This window comes from Salvelinus alpinus, chromosome 13 (genome assembly GCF_045679555.1).
Source record: "Salvelinus alpinus chromosome 13, SLU_Salpinus.1, whole genome shotgun sequence".
NCBI lineage: Eukaryota > Metazoa > Chordata > Actinopteri > Salmoniformes > Salmonidae > Salvelinus > Salvelinus alpinus.
In genome coordinates, this window is record NC_092098.1 from 10,140,608 (window position 1) to 10,158,039 (window position 17,432).

The 17,432-nt window shown below is 43.8% G+C and overlaps 2 protein-coding genes across 2 annotated transcripts; both read left to right on the forward strand.

Moving 5' to 3' along the window:
- Window positions 1-216: 216 nt before the first annotated feature.
- On the forward strand, window positions 217-2,523 carry rbm11 (RNA binding motif protein 11). Its single transcript, XM_071337801.1, has 5 exons — window positions 217-428; window positions 996-1,158; window positions 1,404-1,482; window positions 1,583-1,679; window positions 1,827-2,523. Exons 1-5 carry the CDS (start codon window positions 336-338, stop codon window positions 2,175-2,177), a joined length of 783 nt encoding a protein of 260 aa, XP_071193902.1. The 5' UTR covers window positions 217-335; the 3' UTR covers window positions 2,178-2,523.
- A 2,111-nt stretch (window positions 2,524-4,634) lies between these two features.
- tmprss15 (transmembrane serine protease 15) lies at window positions 4,635-16,681 on the forward strand. The gene is made up of 25 exons (XM_071339941.1): window positions 4,635-4,755; window positions 5,018-5,157; window positions 5,251-5,318; window positions 5,436-5,572; window positions 7,344-7,427; window positions 7,546-7,665; window positions 8,026-8,134; window positions 9,414-9,523; window positions 9,633-9,770; window positions 10,088-10,237; window positions 10,358-10,463; window positions 10,858-11,026; window positions 11,138-11,279; window positions 11,507-11,596; window positions 11,676-11,801; window positions 11,937-12,080; window positions 12,216-12,326; window positions 12,445-12,577; window positions 12,797-12,892; window positions 13,167-13,216; window positions 13,350-13,590; window positions 13,854-14,035; window positions 14,707-14,802; window positions 15,661-15,800; window positions 16,073-16,681. Exons 1-25 carry the CDS (start codon window positions 4,635-4,637, stop codon window positions 16,232-16,234), a joined length of 3,165 nt encoding a protein of 1,054 aa, XP_071196042.1. The 3' UTR covers window positions 16,235-16,681.
- Window positions 16,682-17,432: the final 751 nt, after the last annotated feature.

A 17,432-nucleotide genomic window follows, 5' to 3' on the forward strand; every position in this document is an offset into this window, starting at 1 on the left:
AGAGTTATTCTGGAGTAATTCTGTGGTTTTTCTGTTATAATTTTTGTTTGCAATCAACTTTCACTTTTGATCAATAAAGTATAATCTAATGTTTAGCACAGGATAAACCTTTTGCGCTCTGAAAACTTTCGCTACTAATGGGCAGCATGTCACCTGGACCTTCGGATAAGCAACAGCGTCCCCTAGTGTTACAAATTGTGTACCTCAGATGTCGCAATGTACTATTATTGGTATCCTTTTTACGGCAAACGCAGATCAATGTAATTTTGATCTAGCAGCAGGTTAGTGGTCTTCAGAGCTGGTGAAATATAACTCAACAAGTTCCGAGGACCATTATGCAGATCCATAAAGAGGCAGACAAAACTGTCTTTGTGGCTAATTTAGGCAGTTCAGCTAATGAGGAAATTCTTTTCGAGCTATTTTTGCAGGTAGGCTCCTATTTTCCACAGGCTCTAAAACTTGACGAAATACATGGCAATGGATGTGTGTGTGAAATAAAACCACTAGCGTTTACTCCAGCTGAGCTGTCTGCCTGTCTGTGTAATCATTAGTCCAAGCAGTCATTCACCGTTTCGTTTCTTCCGTTTAAGAAACGATTGCAACAGAATTGGCATAATGAATACACCCCTGGTGACAGTGGTTGCAGCCCAACTAAGCAGGTCTTGCAGCTGGCTCTCTCTGTGGGTGGAAATTAATTTGTGTTTTCAATTTAAAATACATGTTGGCCAAATTCCTTTGTCATCTGTTTCATGCGGTAGTGTCATTGGTTTGATTTCTATCAAGCCAAAGCACTTTTTACACTAAATGTGAAAAACATGCAGAGATGATAAGATTGAGAATCAGGATAAGGCCACATCCATTGATGTTGGTGGCCACAGGTGAAATGCAACAAAAAGGAAGTTGCACAGCAATATAATGTCTTATCTGTAAAAAAATAAATCATTATCTGCATCTGGTGTTTCACGTTTACATCGTGCCTTGTTTCATACCACCAGGCTGGGCCACTGAAGAAGGTCACCATCGCTCGAGACCGCGAGGGTCGCCAAAGGTCATATGGGTTTGTGTATTACAAGCATGCTGAAGCTGTACCCTATGCCATTGCCTTGCTGAATGGCACTTGGCTCTTTGGCCGTCAAATCAGGCTGCAGTACGGCACCGGTAGGCCAGTGTTTTGTATCATAATTAAGAATTGCAGCTTTAACTCACCCATTTGGACTTATGAAGTTTGCAGAGCAGCAATTTAGCATCAGGACATTTCCAAAACCTATTAATTCATAATTTGCTCTGTACATGAAGCAGGTTGTGTTCTTAAAGTAACTGTTGTTTCAGCTACTTAGGGATATCAGTGCATTGTAGATAGGTAGGGTGGAGGTTTTTAGGCCCTCCCCCTTGCCCCCCTGTAGGTAGCTCCCACCAGGATGGGGGATCTGGACCTCAAGGCACAGAGGATGACCGTGATGACCCTTCACATGACACACCCAGGTGAATCGGGCCAGACCATGTCATTTCAGAGCGTCTTCGTTTTGGCTAATGTTATGAACAGATTGTATCTAATGCTTGACCGTCTGTTTATTCTTCTTAGTATGAACGCAGGCCTCCCAGAGTCATCTGTGTTCCACTTCACAGGGCGTGCTGATGGCAGCGTCTCCTGCCAGGACAAGTTACACTGGAGCAACATGGTGAGGACTCACTGGGAATTAGAGGGAGATATTTTCAACATTCAGTACTTTGAATGCATTCAGTTGTGCAACTGACTAGATATCTCCCTTTCCTTGTAAAACAAATTAGGTGCTTGACTAGCAGTTTTTTGTTGTTGTGTGTTGTAGGTGCGTGGCTACCCTTCTGAGCAGTACCCTCTGAGTATCATCCCTCCCCAGCCTCACTACTATGTCCCCCCGTCACCCTTGTGTCCCCCTATTGCCCCCCTGCTGCCCTGGCCAATGCCAGGATATCCCCAATGGGCCCTTACACGACCCCCCTGTCCCAGCCAGGGTCAGGCCCTCCTGCTCCCCCTGCCTCCCAGCTCTACCCAGCCCAACAAGCAGACAGCTCACCAAAGTGAAGGGCCTAAGAGGCAGACAGCTCAGCAAGGAGAAGGGGAGCCTGCGAAGCTACGCAAACACAGAAGAAGCAGGGAGAGCAGACTGCAGAGGCACAGGAACAGATGCAAAAAGTGAGCACAAACACTCAAATAAACAATTAGCATTGATCATCCACATACAAGTTTAAACGTGTAGCATACGCTCAAGAGTCAAGACCCTAATATACTAAGATGCCCACAAGCTGTGTGGTTGTGAGGATTGTCATTTTCTCAGCTTTACAAATGCACAAACACTGTACAACCATTAAAGACCGGCTGCTCTTAAATATAGCCCACAGTATTCCTTTGAATATTCCTGTACAAATATATGTATTTATCTATTTACGTAGTTTTGTTTCATATGCTCTGACTGTTTTTCTGTTTGATCGTCTGGTGTTTACACCAAATAAATTGCACATTTCCTGAAGGAAAAGGAACTTAAATGTTTGGCAATTTGATTTATGAGTTCAAGTGATTTTTGCACACAGATTATTGGAACGCAAGCAGCACTTCTAACTGTGTGACAGAATTAGGCATAACTGTCATCATTCTCATTGTCCCCACCATGAAATCGGGGAGGGGACTGTGGATGTGTCTCTGTCCGTTAGTACGTTAGTTACACGCAATATCACAGACAGCACTTGCCTGATTTGGACTAAACTTGATTGAATGATGTATCTTGCCATTGAGATCTGGCGTTTACAAAATTACACTGATTGACCCAAGGCGGGAGCTATAGTAATTAACTGAAATGTGATAGTCACATGCGATCTCAACTGTGCCAAGGGGGGCTGCATTATTCGTGGGGGAACGATGTTTACTGTTGCTTTGTTTTAAGTTGGATGTGTAGGTAGATTCAAGAATGATGGTCACTTCTAGTAGCAGAAACTATTCCTTTTTCTGACCTCGCATCATGTAGCTCATTTAGAATAGGGCTTAAACAAATCTGGTGTTGATACTTGCACATGATTATACTTAGATTCTATCTAAATATTCTATTTAGCCAGAATCACCTTTGATCTATTTAGATGGAATTACCTTAGCTCTGATGTAATGTTTATGACGGAGGACTTCCGGTATGGTTCTCCTTCATTTTATTGCTTTGGTAATAAACAATGCTGTATGAACTCTGATTGACAGCTTTAGTGAGAGCTGAATTTAGCGCATAGATTAAATAAGTAGCGAACTCTGACTTAGGCAATATCTGAGCCTTAGTAATTTACTATGAGGACGCATGTTGTCTGATGTTCTAGAAGGAATTCCATGTCAGAGAGGGCGACAAGAGCGATGTCACTATCAGAGGGTACCTTCTGTGATAAGGTGGCATTAATAGCTCACTCACATATCAGTGTTCAAAGTCTACTTAAAGACAGGAGTGGATTTATGTTTCTGCGATGGATATTATGTAGAATATACCTTTCTTGTAGTGTGTATGTGTTTGATAGTTTGTGCGTGGACGTTGAGTGTACAAAATATTAAGAAAATCTGCTCTGTCCACGACAGACTGTCCAGGTGAATCCATGTGAAATCTACAGTATGATCCCTTATTGATGTCACTTGTTAAATCCACTTCAGTCAGTGTAGACGAGGGAGAGGAGACCGGTTAAAGAAGGACTTTTAAGCCTTGGGACAATTGAGACATGGATAGTGTATGTGTGCCATTCAGAGGGTGAACGGGTAAAACAAAATATTTAAGTGCCTTTGAACGGGGTATGGTACTGTAGTAGGTGCCAGGCGCACCGGTTTGTGTCAAGAACTGCAATGCTGCTGGGTGTTTCACGCTCAACAGTTTCCTGTATATATCAAGAATGGTCCACCACCATTCTATATATCAAGAATGGTCCACCAAAGGACATCCAGCCAACTTGACACAACTGTGGGAAGCATTGGATTCAACATGGGCCAGCATCCCTGTGGAACGCTTTTGACACCATGTAGAATCCATGCCCTGACGAATTGAGGCTGTTCTGAGGGCAAAAGGGGGTGGGTGTAACTCAATATTAGGAAAGTGTTCATAATGTTTGGTATATGCAGTGCACCCTACATGTGTGTGGAGTATCGTCCGTTTGGAAGTTGTATTCTTTTATTTCATCGTATCACATGCTGTCAGATTGATATAGGTTTGGGGGTGAAGGGACTGTCCCAACCCCCGTCCTTTAGACCAACTTACTTCTTTTGTCGTTCTCAGTGCTCTTGTTATTAAGGACACTCATTAGTGAGATCACCAGTGATGCAGCATAGATTGGCTATCACTTTGTTGTTCCAGTGCACAATAAAAGGTTTACTGCTGCCCCTCACAGAGATAAAGGGCCAAGCTCTCATGAATAAGTAGCCCTGCTCATGGGAGAGCAGAGAAATTCTCCTCGGCGGAGAGTCAAAGAAGCAGGCTGTAGATACAACAGAAAACGTAGGACGTAGTTGGAGACTCACTCCACAGTGCAGAATCCTGTGATAGTTCATGACAGTGAAAGTGATTGAATCACAGGGAATTCAGTGTGAGGTGTCAGCTGAAGGACAAGAAGACCGCGTGAGCGTGTGAGGACGTCAGGGAGCCATGTGGCGTGGGAAGCGACGTTGGTCGTCCACGGAGGTGCTGCTGAGTGTCCTGTGTCTGACCCTGCTGGCGGTGTGTGTCAGCCTCATCATCATCACCTGGCTCGCCATGCAGACTGACTGTGAGAAAAAACACTCCAGACTTTTGTTTTCTTTCCTCCCATTTCTGTCACTAAAACGGTCAGTATGTTTGTATAGAAATCAAATGTAATACTCTATGCTCCATATAACTTCTGGGTAAAACATATCCATTTGCCATAGTTTTGTTTTTGATCTGTTGGTCTTATATGGAGTGACAAGTGTCAGTCACTTTTTGTTTTTGATCTGTTGGTCTTATATGGAGTGACAAGTGTCAGTCACTTACAGTATGTGTGTTTGCCACAGTGGACCAGTGTGGACTAGGTGGGACTGAGTCTGTGTTCAGTGGGAGGCTGGTCATTACGAGGGGGGCTGTGTTTACTGAGAAGCTGAGAAACAGGAGCAGTCTGCAGTTTAAGTCCCTGGCCTTCGACACAGAGCATCTGGTATGTCGGGATACCATACACACACGTATCATTCTCCTGTCCACTCTCCTACACACTTTAGCCTTGTATTATAAATACTGTATTTTCTCACAGATATCTGACGCTTACAGCCGTGGCTCCCTCAATAATGACTTCAAGGCCTGTGAAGTTTTAGAATTCAGGTGAGACAGTATGTGTATAATGATGTTTACAAATGACAACCTCATAGCATAGTTACATATACTGAAAGTGACAATGTCATTATAGCATTTCTGACCATGAATCCCCCCATGTGACAGCAATGGCAGTGTGGTGGTGAACTTTGACCTGCAGTTTCGTCAGAGTGTGGAGGTGAAGGAGGCAGAGCAGCAGCTGGTGGCTGGGCTTCAGAGCACTGGGGGCCTGGTGGTTAACCAAAATAGCGTCCAGGTCACAGGTATACAGTAAATCTGGAAAGTATTTAGACCCCTTTATTTTTTCCCACATTTTGTTACGTTACAGCCTTATTCTAAAATGGATGAAATCGTTTTTTTTGACAAAGCTAAAATAGGTTTTTAGATTTTTTTGCAAATGTTATAAATTACTGGGAGTTTATATATGAAGTGTGTGACTCTCTTTATTTTTTATAGTTTATTGCAAATGTATTAAAAACAACTGAAATATCACATTTACATAAGTATTCACACACTTTACTCAGTACTTTGCTGAAGCACCTTGGGCAGTGATTACAGCCTCGAGTCATCGTGGGTATGACGCTACAAGCTTGGCATACTTGTATTTGGGGAGTTTCACCCATTGTCTGCAGATCCTCTCATGCTTTGTCAGGTTGGATGGGGAGTTTCGCTGCACAGCTATTTTCAGGTCTCTCCAGAGATTTTCGATCGGTTTCAAGTCCGGGCTCTGACTGGGACACTCAAGGACATTCAGAGACTTGTCCCGAAGCCACTCCTGCATTGTCTTGGTTGTGTGCTTAGGGTTGTTGTACTGTTGGAAGGTGAACTTTCACCCCAGTCTGAGTTCCACAGCGCTCTGGAGCAGTTCTTCATGAAGGATCTCTCTGTACTTTGCACCGTTGATCTTTCCCTTGATCCTGACTAGTCTTCCAGTGCCTGCTACTGAAAAACATCTCCACAGCATGATTCTTCCACCACGCTTCGCCAGATTTCCTCCAGACGTGACGCTTGGCATTCTGGCCAAAGAGTTCAATCTTGGTTTCATCAGACCAGAGAATATTGTTTCTAATGGTCTGAGAGTCTTTAGGTGCCTTTTGGCAAACTCCAAGTGGGCTGTCATATGCCTTTTACTGAGGAGTGGCTTCCGTATGGCCACTCTACCATAAAGGCCTGATTGGTGTGAGTGCTGCGGAGATGGTTGTCCTTCTGGAAGGTTCTCCCATCTCCACAGAGGAACTCTGGAGCTCTGTCAAAGTGACCATCGGGTTCTTGGTCACCTCCCTGACCAAGGCCCTTCTCCCTCGATTGCTCAGTTTGGCCGGGAGGCCAGCTCTAGGAAGAGTCTTGGTGGTTCCAAACTTCTTCCATTTAAGAATTATGGAGGCCACTGTGTTCTTGGGGACCTTCAATGCTGCAGAATTTATTTGGTCCCCTTCCCCAGATCTGTGCCCGACACAATCCTGTCTCGGAGCTCTACGGACAAGTCCTTCGACCTCATGGCTTGGTTTTTTCTCTGACATGCACTGTCAACAGTGGGACCTTATATAGACTTTCTAAATCATGCCCAATCAATATAATTAACCACAGGTGGACTCAAATGAAGTCGTAAAAACATCTCAAAGATGATCAAAGGAAACAGGATGCATCTGAGCAAAATTTTTCAAGTCTCATAGCAAAGGGTCTGGATACTTATGTAAATAAGGTATTTCTGTCTTCTAGGTTTAATACATTTGCGAACATTTCTAAAAACCTGTTTTCACTTTGTCATTATGGGTTATTTTGTGTAGAATGATGAGGAAAATGTTTTATTTGATCCATTTCAGAATAAGGCTGTAACGTAACAAAATGTGGAAAAAGGTAGAGTCAGAATACTTTCCGTATGCACTGTAGGTGTAAAACACACCTTACATACCGATTCATGATCATAGTATTGGGAGGAAAATGGGATCTAGATCTATTACCACGTTATTCATCCAGAAGACTTGTGTGAAATGCAGCATTGAGAATTTGAACCTATATGATGTTTGTGTTTAGTGAAAGAGGACCTAACTACATACCAGCCGACCTCTTCAACCAAACTGACCACCACACCTCATCTTTCCACTACATCTTCTTCAGGTGAGAACGGAATCGATAGGAAACACTTACAGTAGATTAGTCGTACTGTAGTACTGTACCAGTACCATTTTTTAAAAACATTTAATTGATGATGGCGAATGATGATTAATGTCCACAGGGAAATGCCCACCTTATCATATGGCCTGTGGGGATGGTACTACATGTGTGGCCACCATGCAGTTTTGTGACGGAGTAGACAATTGTCCTGATGGCTCAGATGAAAACCATACTCTCTGTGGTGAGTGTTTGAGACTCAGTGTTTGCTGATTATGTAACCTCGTCCCTACACTCTTAGAAAAAATTATTCCAAAATTGTTCTTCGGCTGTCCCCATAGGATAACCCTTTTTGGTTCCAGGTAGAACCCTTTTTGGTTCCAGGTAGAATCCTTTTTGGGGTTCCATTTAGAACCCTCTAGGTGAGATCCGGCTGGTGGATGAGTAATAATGAAGTGGATAAACATTGTTCTTGAATATATAGATGGTACAGAGTAACAAGAATGCCATGTCAACGCACAATGTGGGGTCTGGTAATGTGGTCATGAGTGCATTGGTAGTATAATAGACTTGAACTGTGTGGATATCTCTCATATTTTCATAGCAACAAAGTGCGATGGCCAATTCCTTCTTCTTGGTCCTACGGGCTCCTTCCATTCTGAAAACTTCCCTCTCCTCTACAACAATGGCATGATTTGCCGCTGGGTCATACGGTAGTCCTGCTTCTCATACTAATTACACACTACTCACTTTCATATACTTTTACCTGACATACCAGTGCTACCTCTTTACTTTTTGTGCTACCTTAATTAAAAATATTTTTTTTATATATACAGTACCAGTCAAAAGTTTGGAGAAACCTACTCATTCTATGGTTTTTCTTTATTTTTACTATTTTCTACATTGTAGAATAATAGTGAAGACATCAAAACTATGAAATAACACATATGGAATCATGTCGTAACCCAAAAAGTGTGACAAATATATTTCATATTTGAGATTCTTCAAAGTTGCCACCCTTTCCCTTGATGACAGCTTTGCACGCTCTTGGCATACTCTCATGAGGTAGTCACCTGGAATGCATTTCAATTAACAGATGTGCCTTGTAAAAAGTTAATTTGTGGAATTTCTTTCCTTCTTAATGCGTTTGAGCCAATCAGTTGTGTTGTGTCAAGGTAGGGGTGGTATACAGAAGATAGCCCTATTTGGTAAAAGACCAAGTCCATATTATGGCAAGAACAGCTCAAATAAGCAAAGAAAAACCACAGTCCATCATTACTTTAAGACATGAAGATCAGTCAATACGGAAAATTTCAAGAACTTTGCAGGGAGACGACAGTCCATTAATACTTCAAGACATGAAGGTCAGTCAACGTTTCGTGAAGTGCAGTCGCAAAAACCATCAAGCGCTATGATGAAACTGGCTCTCATGAGGACCGCCACAGGAAAGGAAGACCCAGAGTTACCTCTGCTGCAGAGGATAAGTTCATTAGAGCTACCAGCCTCAGAAATTGCAGCCCAAATAAATGCTTCACAGAGTTTAAGTAACAGACACATCTCAACATCAACTGTTCAGAGGAGACTGAGAGAATCAGGCCTTCATGGTCAAATTGACGCAAAGAAACGACTACTAAAGGACACCAATGAGAAGAAGAGACTTGCTTGGGCCAAGAAACACGAGCAATGGACATTAGACCGGTGGAAATCTGTCCTTTGGTCTGATGAGTCCAAATTTGAGATTTTTGGTTCCAACCGCCGTGTCTTTGTGAGACGCAGAGTAGCTGAACGGATGATCTCTGCATGTGTGGTTCTCACCGTGAAGCATGGAGGAGGAGGAGGTGTAATAGTGTGGGTTTACTACATGTTATTTCATAGTTTTGATGTCTTCACTATTATTTTACAATGTAGAAAATAGTAAAAATAAAGAAAAACCCCTTGAATTAGTAGATGTGTCCAAACTTTTGACTGGTACTGTATATTTTTTATTTTTAGAGTTCAGAAAGGACTGGCCATAACGATGAATTTCCACTCATTCGACACAGAAGAAGAGATTGATACTCTCAGTCTGTATGAGGGCACAGGACAGGGGAAAAATCTGACATGTAAGTATATAACACTCCTGAGCAAATATGTACTAATTTCTATACAGCAAAATATCTATATTAAACTACAGTAATAGCACACCTACCACCCACTATGGCTGTGTTTCAGACCTGCTGTCAGGCCGTTCCCCAGGCACTGTGTGGCTGCTGTCTGACAAGGCCACTGTTGAGTTCTCTTCTGACGATTACAACAATTTCCAAGGATTTAATGCCACCTACTCAGCAGAAGACATCAGCAACCTCTCTAGTAAACTTAAAGCAGCGTATCCCAAACTCAGTCCCCGGGACCCTAAGGGGTGCACGTTTTGGTTCTTGCACTAACACTACACAGCTGATTCAAATGATCAAAGCTTGATGATTAGTTTATTATTTGAATCAGCTGTGTAGTCCTAGGGCAATAACCAAAACGTGCACCCCTTGGGGTCCCGAGGACTGAGTTTGGGAAACCCTGACTAAAAGATTTCCTTTGAAGTTATCAAAACAAACTAGAAGGAAGATTGCAATAGGATTTGGTTTTGGGTCTCTGTGAAATGACCGTGACAGTGTTCCTCTCTGTCCTCTCAGATGAGGAGAGGCTGAGCTGCTCCTTTGAGGAGGGCCTGTGTTTCTGGAGGCAGGAGCCTGAGGATGAAGGGGACTGGATACGCACCAATTTCCCCACATTCCCCCCTTTCACAGGCCCAAACTTTGACCATACATTTGGTAACCAATCAGGTGTGTCATTGTGTGACAAGACATTACTTTACTTAGCTGAGACTTTACGATTTTATTTCGAAGCCGCATTGCTGCAGTTTGTTTCTGTTCTTTGACTGTTATTGTGTTCTGACGAAACAGGCTACTACATTGTCACACCGGGAAGCCCTGGCCAGTGGGAGAAGAACTTCAAGATCCGCAGCCTCCGATTAGCTCACTCAAAGGAACCGATGTGTCTGAAGTTCTGGTAAGTCAAATCAAATTACATCAGCTGATATCTCAAAGTGCTGTACAGAAACCCAGCCTAAAACCACAAACAGTAAGCAATGCAGGTGTAGAAGCACGGTGGCTAGGAAAAACTCCCTAGAAAGGCCAAAACCTAGAGAGGAACCAGGCTATGAGGGGTGGCCAGTCCTCTTCTGGCTGTGCCGGGTGGAGATTATAACAGAACATGGCCAAGATGTTCAAATGTTCATAAATGACCAGCATGGTCAAATAATAATAATCACAGTAGTTGTCGAGGGTGCAACAGTCAGCACCCAGTGACCCTCTCTCCCTCTATTCATGTACTGTCTGTGGATATCCATCTCTAAACACATAGCCTCTCACCAGATGTGCATTTATGCTACTTGTTGCTCCAGGTACCACATGTATGGAGAGAATGTGCATCGGCTGAGGGTGTTGGTAGAGAGACGGTCAACTTCTGTGGTCAGAGAAGCTTCAGTCATTGTGGTCTTCCAGAAGGAGGGGAACTATGGAGATAACTGGCACTTCGGCCAGGTCACCCTGAACAGCACAGCTGATGCAACGGTCAGAGCGCTCTGAATCCCACATGGTGTAATTGCCACGCTGTTATACTTGGCTGTGCATGTTACGTCTGTCTATAAGGATCTGTCTCTTCGCTGTGATGTTCTTCTCCAGGTGGTTTTTGAGGCTCAGAAGAAGGGGGCTATGAAGAATGACATCGCCCTGGATGACATTAGTCTGACAAATGGTCCCTGTGGGGCGGACCCACCAGACCCAACAGTGGTTCCCACCCCTACAACACCACCTCCAATACCTCGTATGTTACTCTTAAAACCACATAGCCTTCACATGGAACACTTTGACACAGGCCGTCCATTCCGAACAGAACCACCCCTTCATCGTTAACCAGCACACTCATCCACTACCACTGAGTCACCAACTCGCCCTCTCTCACCTGACAATCACTGTTCTTTGTCCGTTAATGTCACGTGTCCTTGTTTTCCATGGTTGCATCTAAAGCGTGTATTCCTTCCTCTTTCTCAGCTGACTGTGGAGGACCTTTTGACCTCTGGGAACACAACTCTACATTCAGCTCCCCCAACTACCCACACTCCTATGGAAACAAGGCTTCTTGTATGAACTTAGTTTTTTGTTCAATTTTTCCCTAATTGGTTGAAATGTGGTGTTCATACATCTGTCTATCCTGGGCAAGGTTTGTGGACTCTTCATGCCAGGGAAGGATGGAACATCCTGCTTCACTTCCTGGATTTTGACGTTGAGTCGACCTATGACATGGTGGAGGTGCGGGATGGGGCGGGGCCACAGTCTGAACTGCTTGGTGAGTCTCTGACCCTCCGCCTACTGTGACGTCCTTCCTACACGAGCCTCTGTCATGTTACCATGACACTGTTAGTTGTTATTGAAAATGCAGGTGAGGTTTACTGTGGTGAATTGATGCGTGTTTCTTTGTCAGGTGTCTTCACTGGTACTGATGCTACCTTTCCAGATGTGATCTCCACAGCCAATCAGATCACAGTGATGTTCTTTACAGACAGTACAGGGTATGGCAGAGGGTTCCGTGCCAACTTCACATCTGGATTAGCACTGGGCATGCCAAGTAAGATTTTATATTAAGTAACCAATTCAACATTCTAAAGTCCAAAATTAGTAGTTCTGAATGAACCTTACCTGATGTACTCTTTGTTCTTCAATAGCCAAGTAACCAAACTGCCTTTGTCATTTCAAATTCCAGAGCCTTGTGTCACTGGGCAATATCGGTGTCAGTCTGGAGAATGTATCTCCAATGTCAGTGTGTGTAACGGCCAACCAGACTGCGCTGACTCCTCAGACGAAGCTGACTGTGGTGAGTAAAACAAATGAAGCTGTGACCCTGTTCACACCCATACAGCAATTCATGCCAGTTAAAGGCACGTGGGCCAAAAGACTGGTAAAGTGGTTCTCCATGATTCTATGCGTTGTAGTGCATCAGGTATCAGTGGACAGTACGAGTGTCAGACATCTGCAGCTCCAGGTCCAGACCACCCGGTACACAACCTGTGGTCAACACTGGAACTCTCAGCTCTCCCACTTCATGTGTCGTTACCTGGGCTACAGGTGAGACCTCTGCTGTGTGTGTGTGTGTGTGTGTGTGTGTGTGTGTGTGTGTGTGTGTGTGTGTGTGTGTGTGTGTGTGTGTGTGTGTGTGTGTGTGTGTGTGTGTGTGTGTGTGTGTGTGTGTGTGTGTGTGTGTGTGTGTGTGTGAAACAGTCATTCTTTGTATGTTTGACAGAGTGAAGGACATGAAGTCAGTCACTGTGTTAACATGTACTCTAGATCAGGAAGTGCCCTGCTCATACCCTCCACAGAGAAAGACTCTCCCTTCACCACCGTGAGTGTGGCAGCCAACGGTACCCTGGACCTGACCCCCAGGTACACTACATTCAACAAACAGCTTTCATTTACGTTAAAAAAAAGAAGTAATTTAGCAGACGCTCTTATCCAGAGCTACTTACAGGAGCAATTAAGTGCCTTGCTCAAGGGCACATCGACAGATTTTTCACCTTGTCGGCTCGGGAATTGAGGAAATCCAACCTTTCGGTTACTGGCCCAACCCTCTTAACCGCTAGGCTACCTGCTTCTAATAATTCAACTTTGATTTCACAGTCATACCAACATCCAACCTGTTTGTTTCTATTTCCCATAGTGAAAAATGTACGGGTGAAAAGGTTATATCTTTGGAATGTGACAACCAACGTGAGTATGAAAAGCATAAAGCATCAACATAGTAACATGATACATACTGTAAGTACTCATTCACATATAGACATTGACACATTTTGACAAATGAACAAAATACACTCAAAAAACACTATGCTGTGCATTGTAGCGTGTGGCGTTCGTATGGTCTCCCAGAAGATGGATCAAAGTGGGTCCACTGAACGAAGGATGGAGGAGAAAGGAGAGGAGGAGTCAGAGGAGAGTGGAACTGTCAGAGTGGTGGGAGGGACAGACTCTCGTAAGGGGGCGTGGCCATGGATGGTGTCGCTGTACTTTAGGGGTCGCCATGTGTGTGGAGCTACTCTGATTGACAACGAGTGGTTGGTTACCGCTGCACACTGCGTTTATGGGTGAGGAATCCTTCTCTGCATTTATACTGTTTGTTTATGCTCCTGTATTCACCTTTACTTTGTCTACACTGTAAATATACACTGTGTATACACCTGAGCCTCACCTTTCTCTGCACACAACATGTCACATGTTTCTGTGCATTTACCCTCAACTGAGTTTGACCTATTGGAGTACAGAGTAGCTCTACCATTGTTTATCTGGTCCGTACATTTGGAGTTTTACAGCCCATGTCTACATTGACGGTTGTCTTTTTATCCTGCAGGAAAAATATTCACCTTTCCAACTGGGAGGCAGTTTTGGGCCTTCACTCCCAGGACAGTGTAGATGTCCTCCCATCACAGACCCGAAAGGTTGACCACATCATCATGAACAAACACTACAACAGACGGACCAAGGATGCTGACATCGCAATGATGCACCTTCAAACAAACGTCAACTTCACAGGTGTGCAATCAAACACCCCTCTGCTCTACATAGCCTGCGAGTTTGACCTTATGTCAGATTGGCACTGAGCACAAGCGGCCGTGTCATGTTGTGTTCATATAAAGTGGATTATTAAGTAGATGTACCTCACATATTCACACAGGTCCACACACACAGGATATAATATTCACACAGATCCACACACACACAGGATATAATATTCACACAGATCCACACACACAGGATATAATATTCACACAGATCCACACACACAGGATATAATATTCACACAGATCCACACACACAGGATATAATATTCACACAGATCCACACACACAGGATATAATATTCACACAGATCCACACACACAGGATATAATATTCACACAGATCCACACACACAGGATATAATATTCACACAGATCCACACACACAGGATATAATATTCACACAGATCCACACACACAGGATATAATCTTCACACAGATCCACACACACAGGATATAATATTCACACAGATCCACACACACAGGATATAATATTCACACAGATCCACACACACAGGACATAATCTTCACACAGATCCACACACACAGGATATAATCTTCACACAGATCCACACACACAGGATATAATCTTCACACAGATCCACACACACAGGATATAATCTTCACACAGATCCTTCTTTTACAGATTACATTCAACCCATCTGTCTGCCAGCAAGTGACCAGCAGTTTGAGGCTGGGAGGAAGTGTTTCATTGCAGGCTGGGGAGCAGAAGTAGAGCAAGGTTAGGACTCTGGTGTCACTCAATCAAATCAAATGTTATTTGTCACATACACGTGTTTAGCAGATGTTATTGCAGGTGTAGCGAAATGCTTGTGTTTCTAGCTCCAACAGTGCAGTAATATCTAACAATTAATGTCTAACAATACACCCAATCTAATGTAAAGGAATGGAATTAAGAATATATAAATATTTGGACGAGCAATGTCAGAGCGGCATAGAGTAAGATACAGTAGAACAGGACAGAATACAGTATATACATATGAGATGTAATGGAAAATATGTAAACATTATTATTAAAGTGACTAGCGTTCCAATTATTAAAGTTGCCAGTGAGTTCAAGTCAATGTATAGGACAGCAGCCTCTAATGTGCTAGTGATGGCTATTTAACAGTCTGATGACCTTGAGATAGAAGCTGTTTTTCAGTCTCTTGGTCCCAGCTTTGATGCACCTGTACTGACCTCGCCTTCTGGATGATAGCGGGGTGAACAGGCAGTGGCTTGGGTGGTTGTTGTCCTTGATGATCTTTTTGGCCTTCCTGTGAAATCGGGTGCTGTAGGTGTCCTAGAGGGCAGGTAGTTTGCCCTCGATGATGCGTTGGGCAGACCGCACCACCCTCTGGAGAGCCCTGCGGTTGCGGGCTGTGCAGTTGCCGTACCAGGCGGTGATACAGCCCGACAGGATGCTCTCAATTGTAAAAGCTTGTGAGGGTTTTAGGTGCCAAGCCAAATTTCTTCAGCCTCCTGAGTTAGTTGTCATTAACAGGTTAATCTGAGGATGTGGTTGATGAAAAGCGCCATACAATTGAAATTGATCATTATAATTGATGTATGTGTCTGTAAATGTTGTTATTCCCTCCAGGCACAGCAGCTAATGTGCTGCAGCAGGCAGTGCTGCCCCTGGTGAGCCGCTCTGAGTGTCAGAAGCTGCTGCCTGAGTACAACATTACAGCCAGGATGGTGTGTGCCGGCTACTCTGAGGGGGGAGTGGACTCCTGCCAGGTACATGGATTTCAATGGTCGTAACCCTCTGTGGGCAGAACACGCTACATGTCTGTGAAAGAACTGCACCAGGAAAACTTTCAGATAGTATACTGTCCCAGGGCAGCAAAAGATGGTATACTGCCCCCAAGGCAGCACTGGATAGTAAAGTTTGGGTATTTGTGTATTGTACAGTACAATGCCAGCTGTACACAATGCCATCCACAGTTAGTAATATCCATGTACAGTGTGTGAGAATTATGTCCACTGACTGTGTCTTCCTGTTGTTTTAGGGGGACTCTGGAGGTCCACTCATGTGTGAAGAGGATGGCCACTGGGTGCAGGTGGGCGTGATTTCTTTTGGTGTGGGGTGTGGCCGCCCCCAGCGCCCTGGTGTGTACGCCCTGGTCTCCCAGTTCGCTGACTGGGTCGTCCAGACCAGACGGCTCTCCTGAACACTGGGGACACTGGGATTACAGGCTCCAGGGAAACAGAATATTCAGTCCTGAATTAGGATCATATGCAGTCATGGTTATTAAATCAATCAATGCGTTTGAATAAGTACAATGGTGTAACACAGCTTTACAGGGATATTCAAAATATGTAAAAAATAATTGTTTGCAAATCTATGCTATCTTATACTTCCCATGGCTGGGCCTGAAGAAAAAAATCAGTGGCTGTGCCTACAACACAAATGAGACTTCCCATGGCTGGCCCTGAAGCATAAATTAAATGTTGTGAAATTATGACACAAGATGGCAGTATCTTGCGTATTATGTTCTGGAGATGATGTGTTTTTTTCACACCACAATGCCTTGTGAATTACAGTGATGTTGTATGCATTTGATCTTAACACCAGAGACAAACCTTCTTACTGTCAATAAATGTTTACATATTTCCTATTCCTTTTCAAGTCATTGAATGGTAAAAGTTGGGGCTGAATAATTAGAATGCTCACGTACTGTATACACTGAGTGTATCAAACATTATGAACACCTAATATTGAGTTGCACCCCCACTTTTGTCCTCAGAACAGCCTCAATTCGTTGGGGCATGGACTCTACAAGGTGTCGAAAGCGTTCCACAGGAATGCTGGCCCATGTTGACTCCAATGCTTCCCACAGTTGTGTCAAGTTGGCTGGATGTCCTTTGGTTGGTGGACCATTCTTGATACACAATCTGTTGAACGTGAAACACCCAGCAGCATTGCAGTTCTTGACACAAATCTGCCTGGCACCTACTACCATACCACGTTCAAAGCCAATTAAATATTTTGTCTTTCCCATTCACCCTCTGAATTGCACACATACACAATCCATGTCTCAAGGCTTAACAATCCTTCTTTAACCTGTCTCATCCCCTTCATCTACACTGACTGAAGTGGATTTAACAAGAGACATCTAAGGGATCATAGCTTTCGGCCGAATTCACCTGGTCAGTCTATGTCATGGAAAGAGCAGTTCTGAATGTTTTGTATTCTCAGTGTATGTTGTCACTGTTCTGAGAGAGGAGTGCGTTGCACGCCAGGTGCAAAATACAGGGATTATGTGTCCTATGCTTTTCACCACGGCTAGACGACACGCCCAAGGATCTGGCAGATTGTAGATAACATCAGCAAACTGCCCGGGAGACAAATAGAGTGCTGGCAGTGAG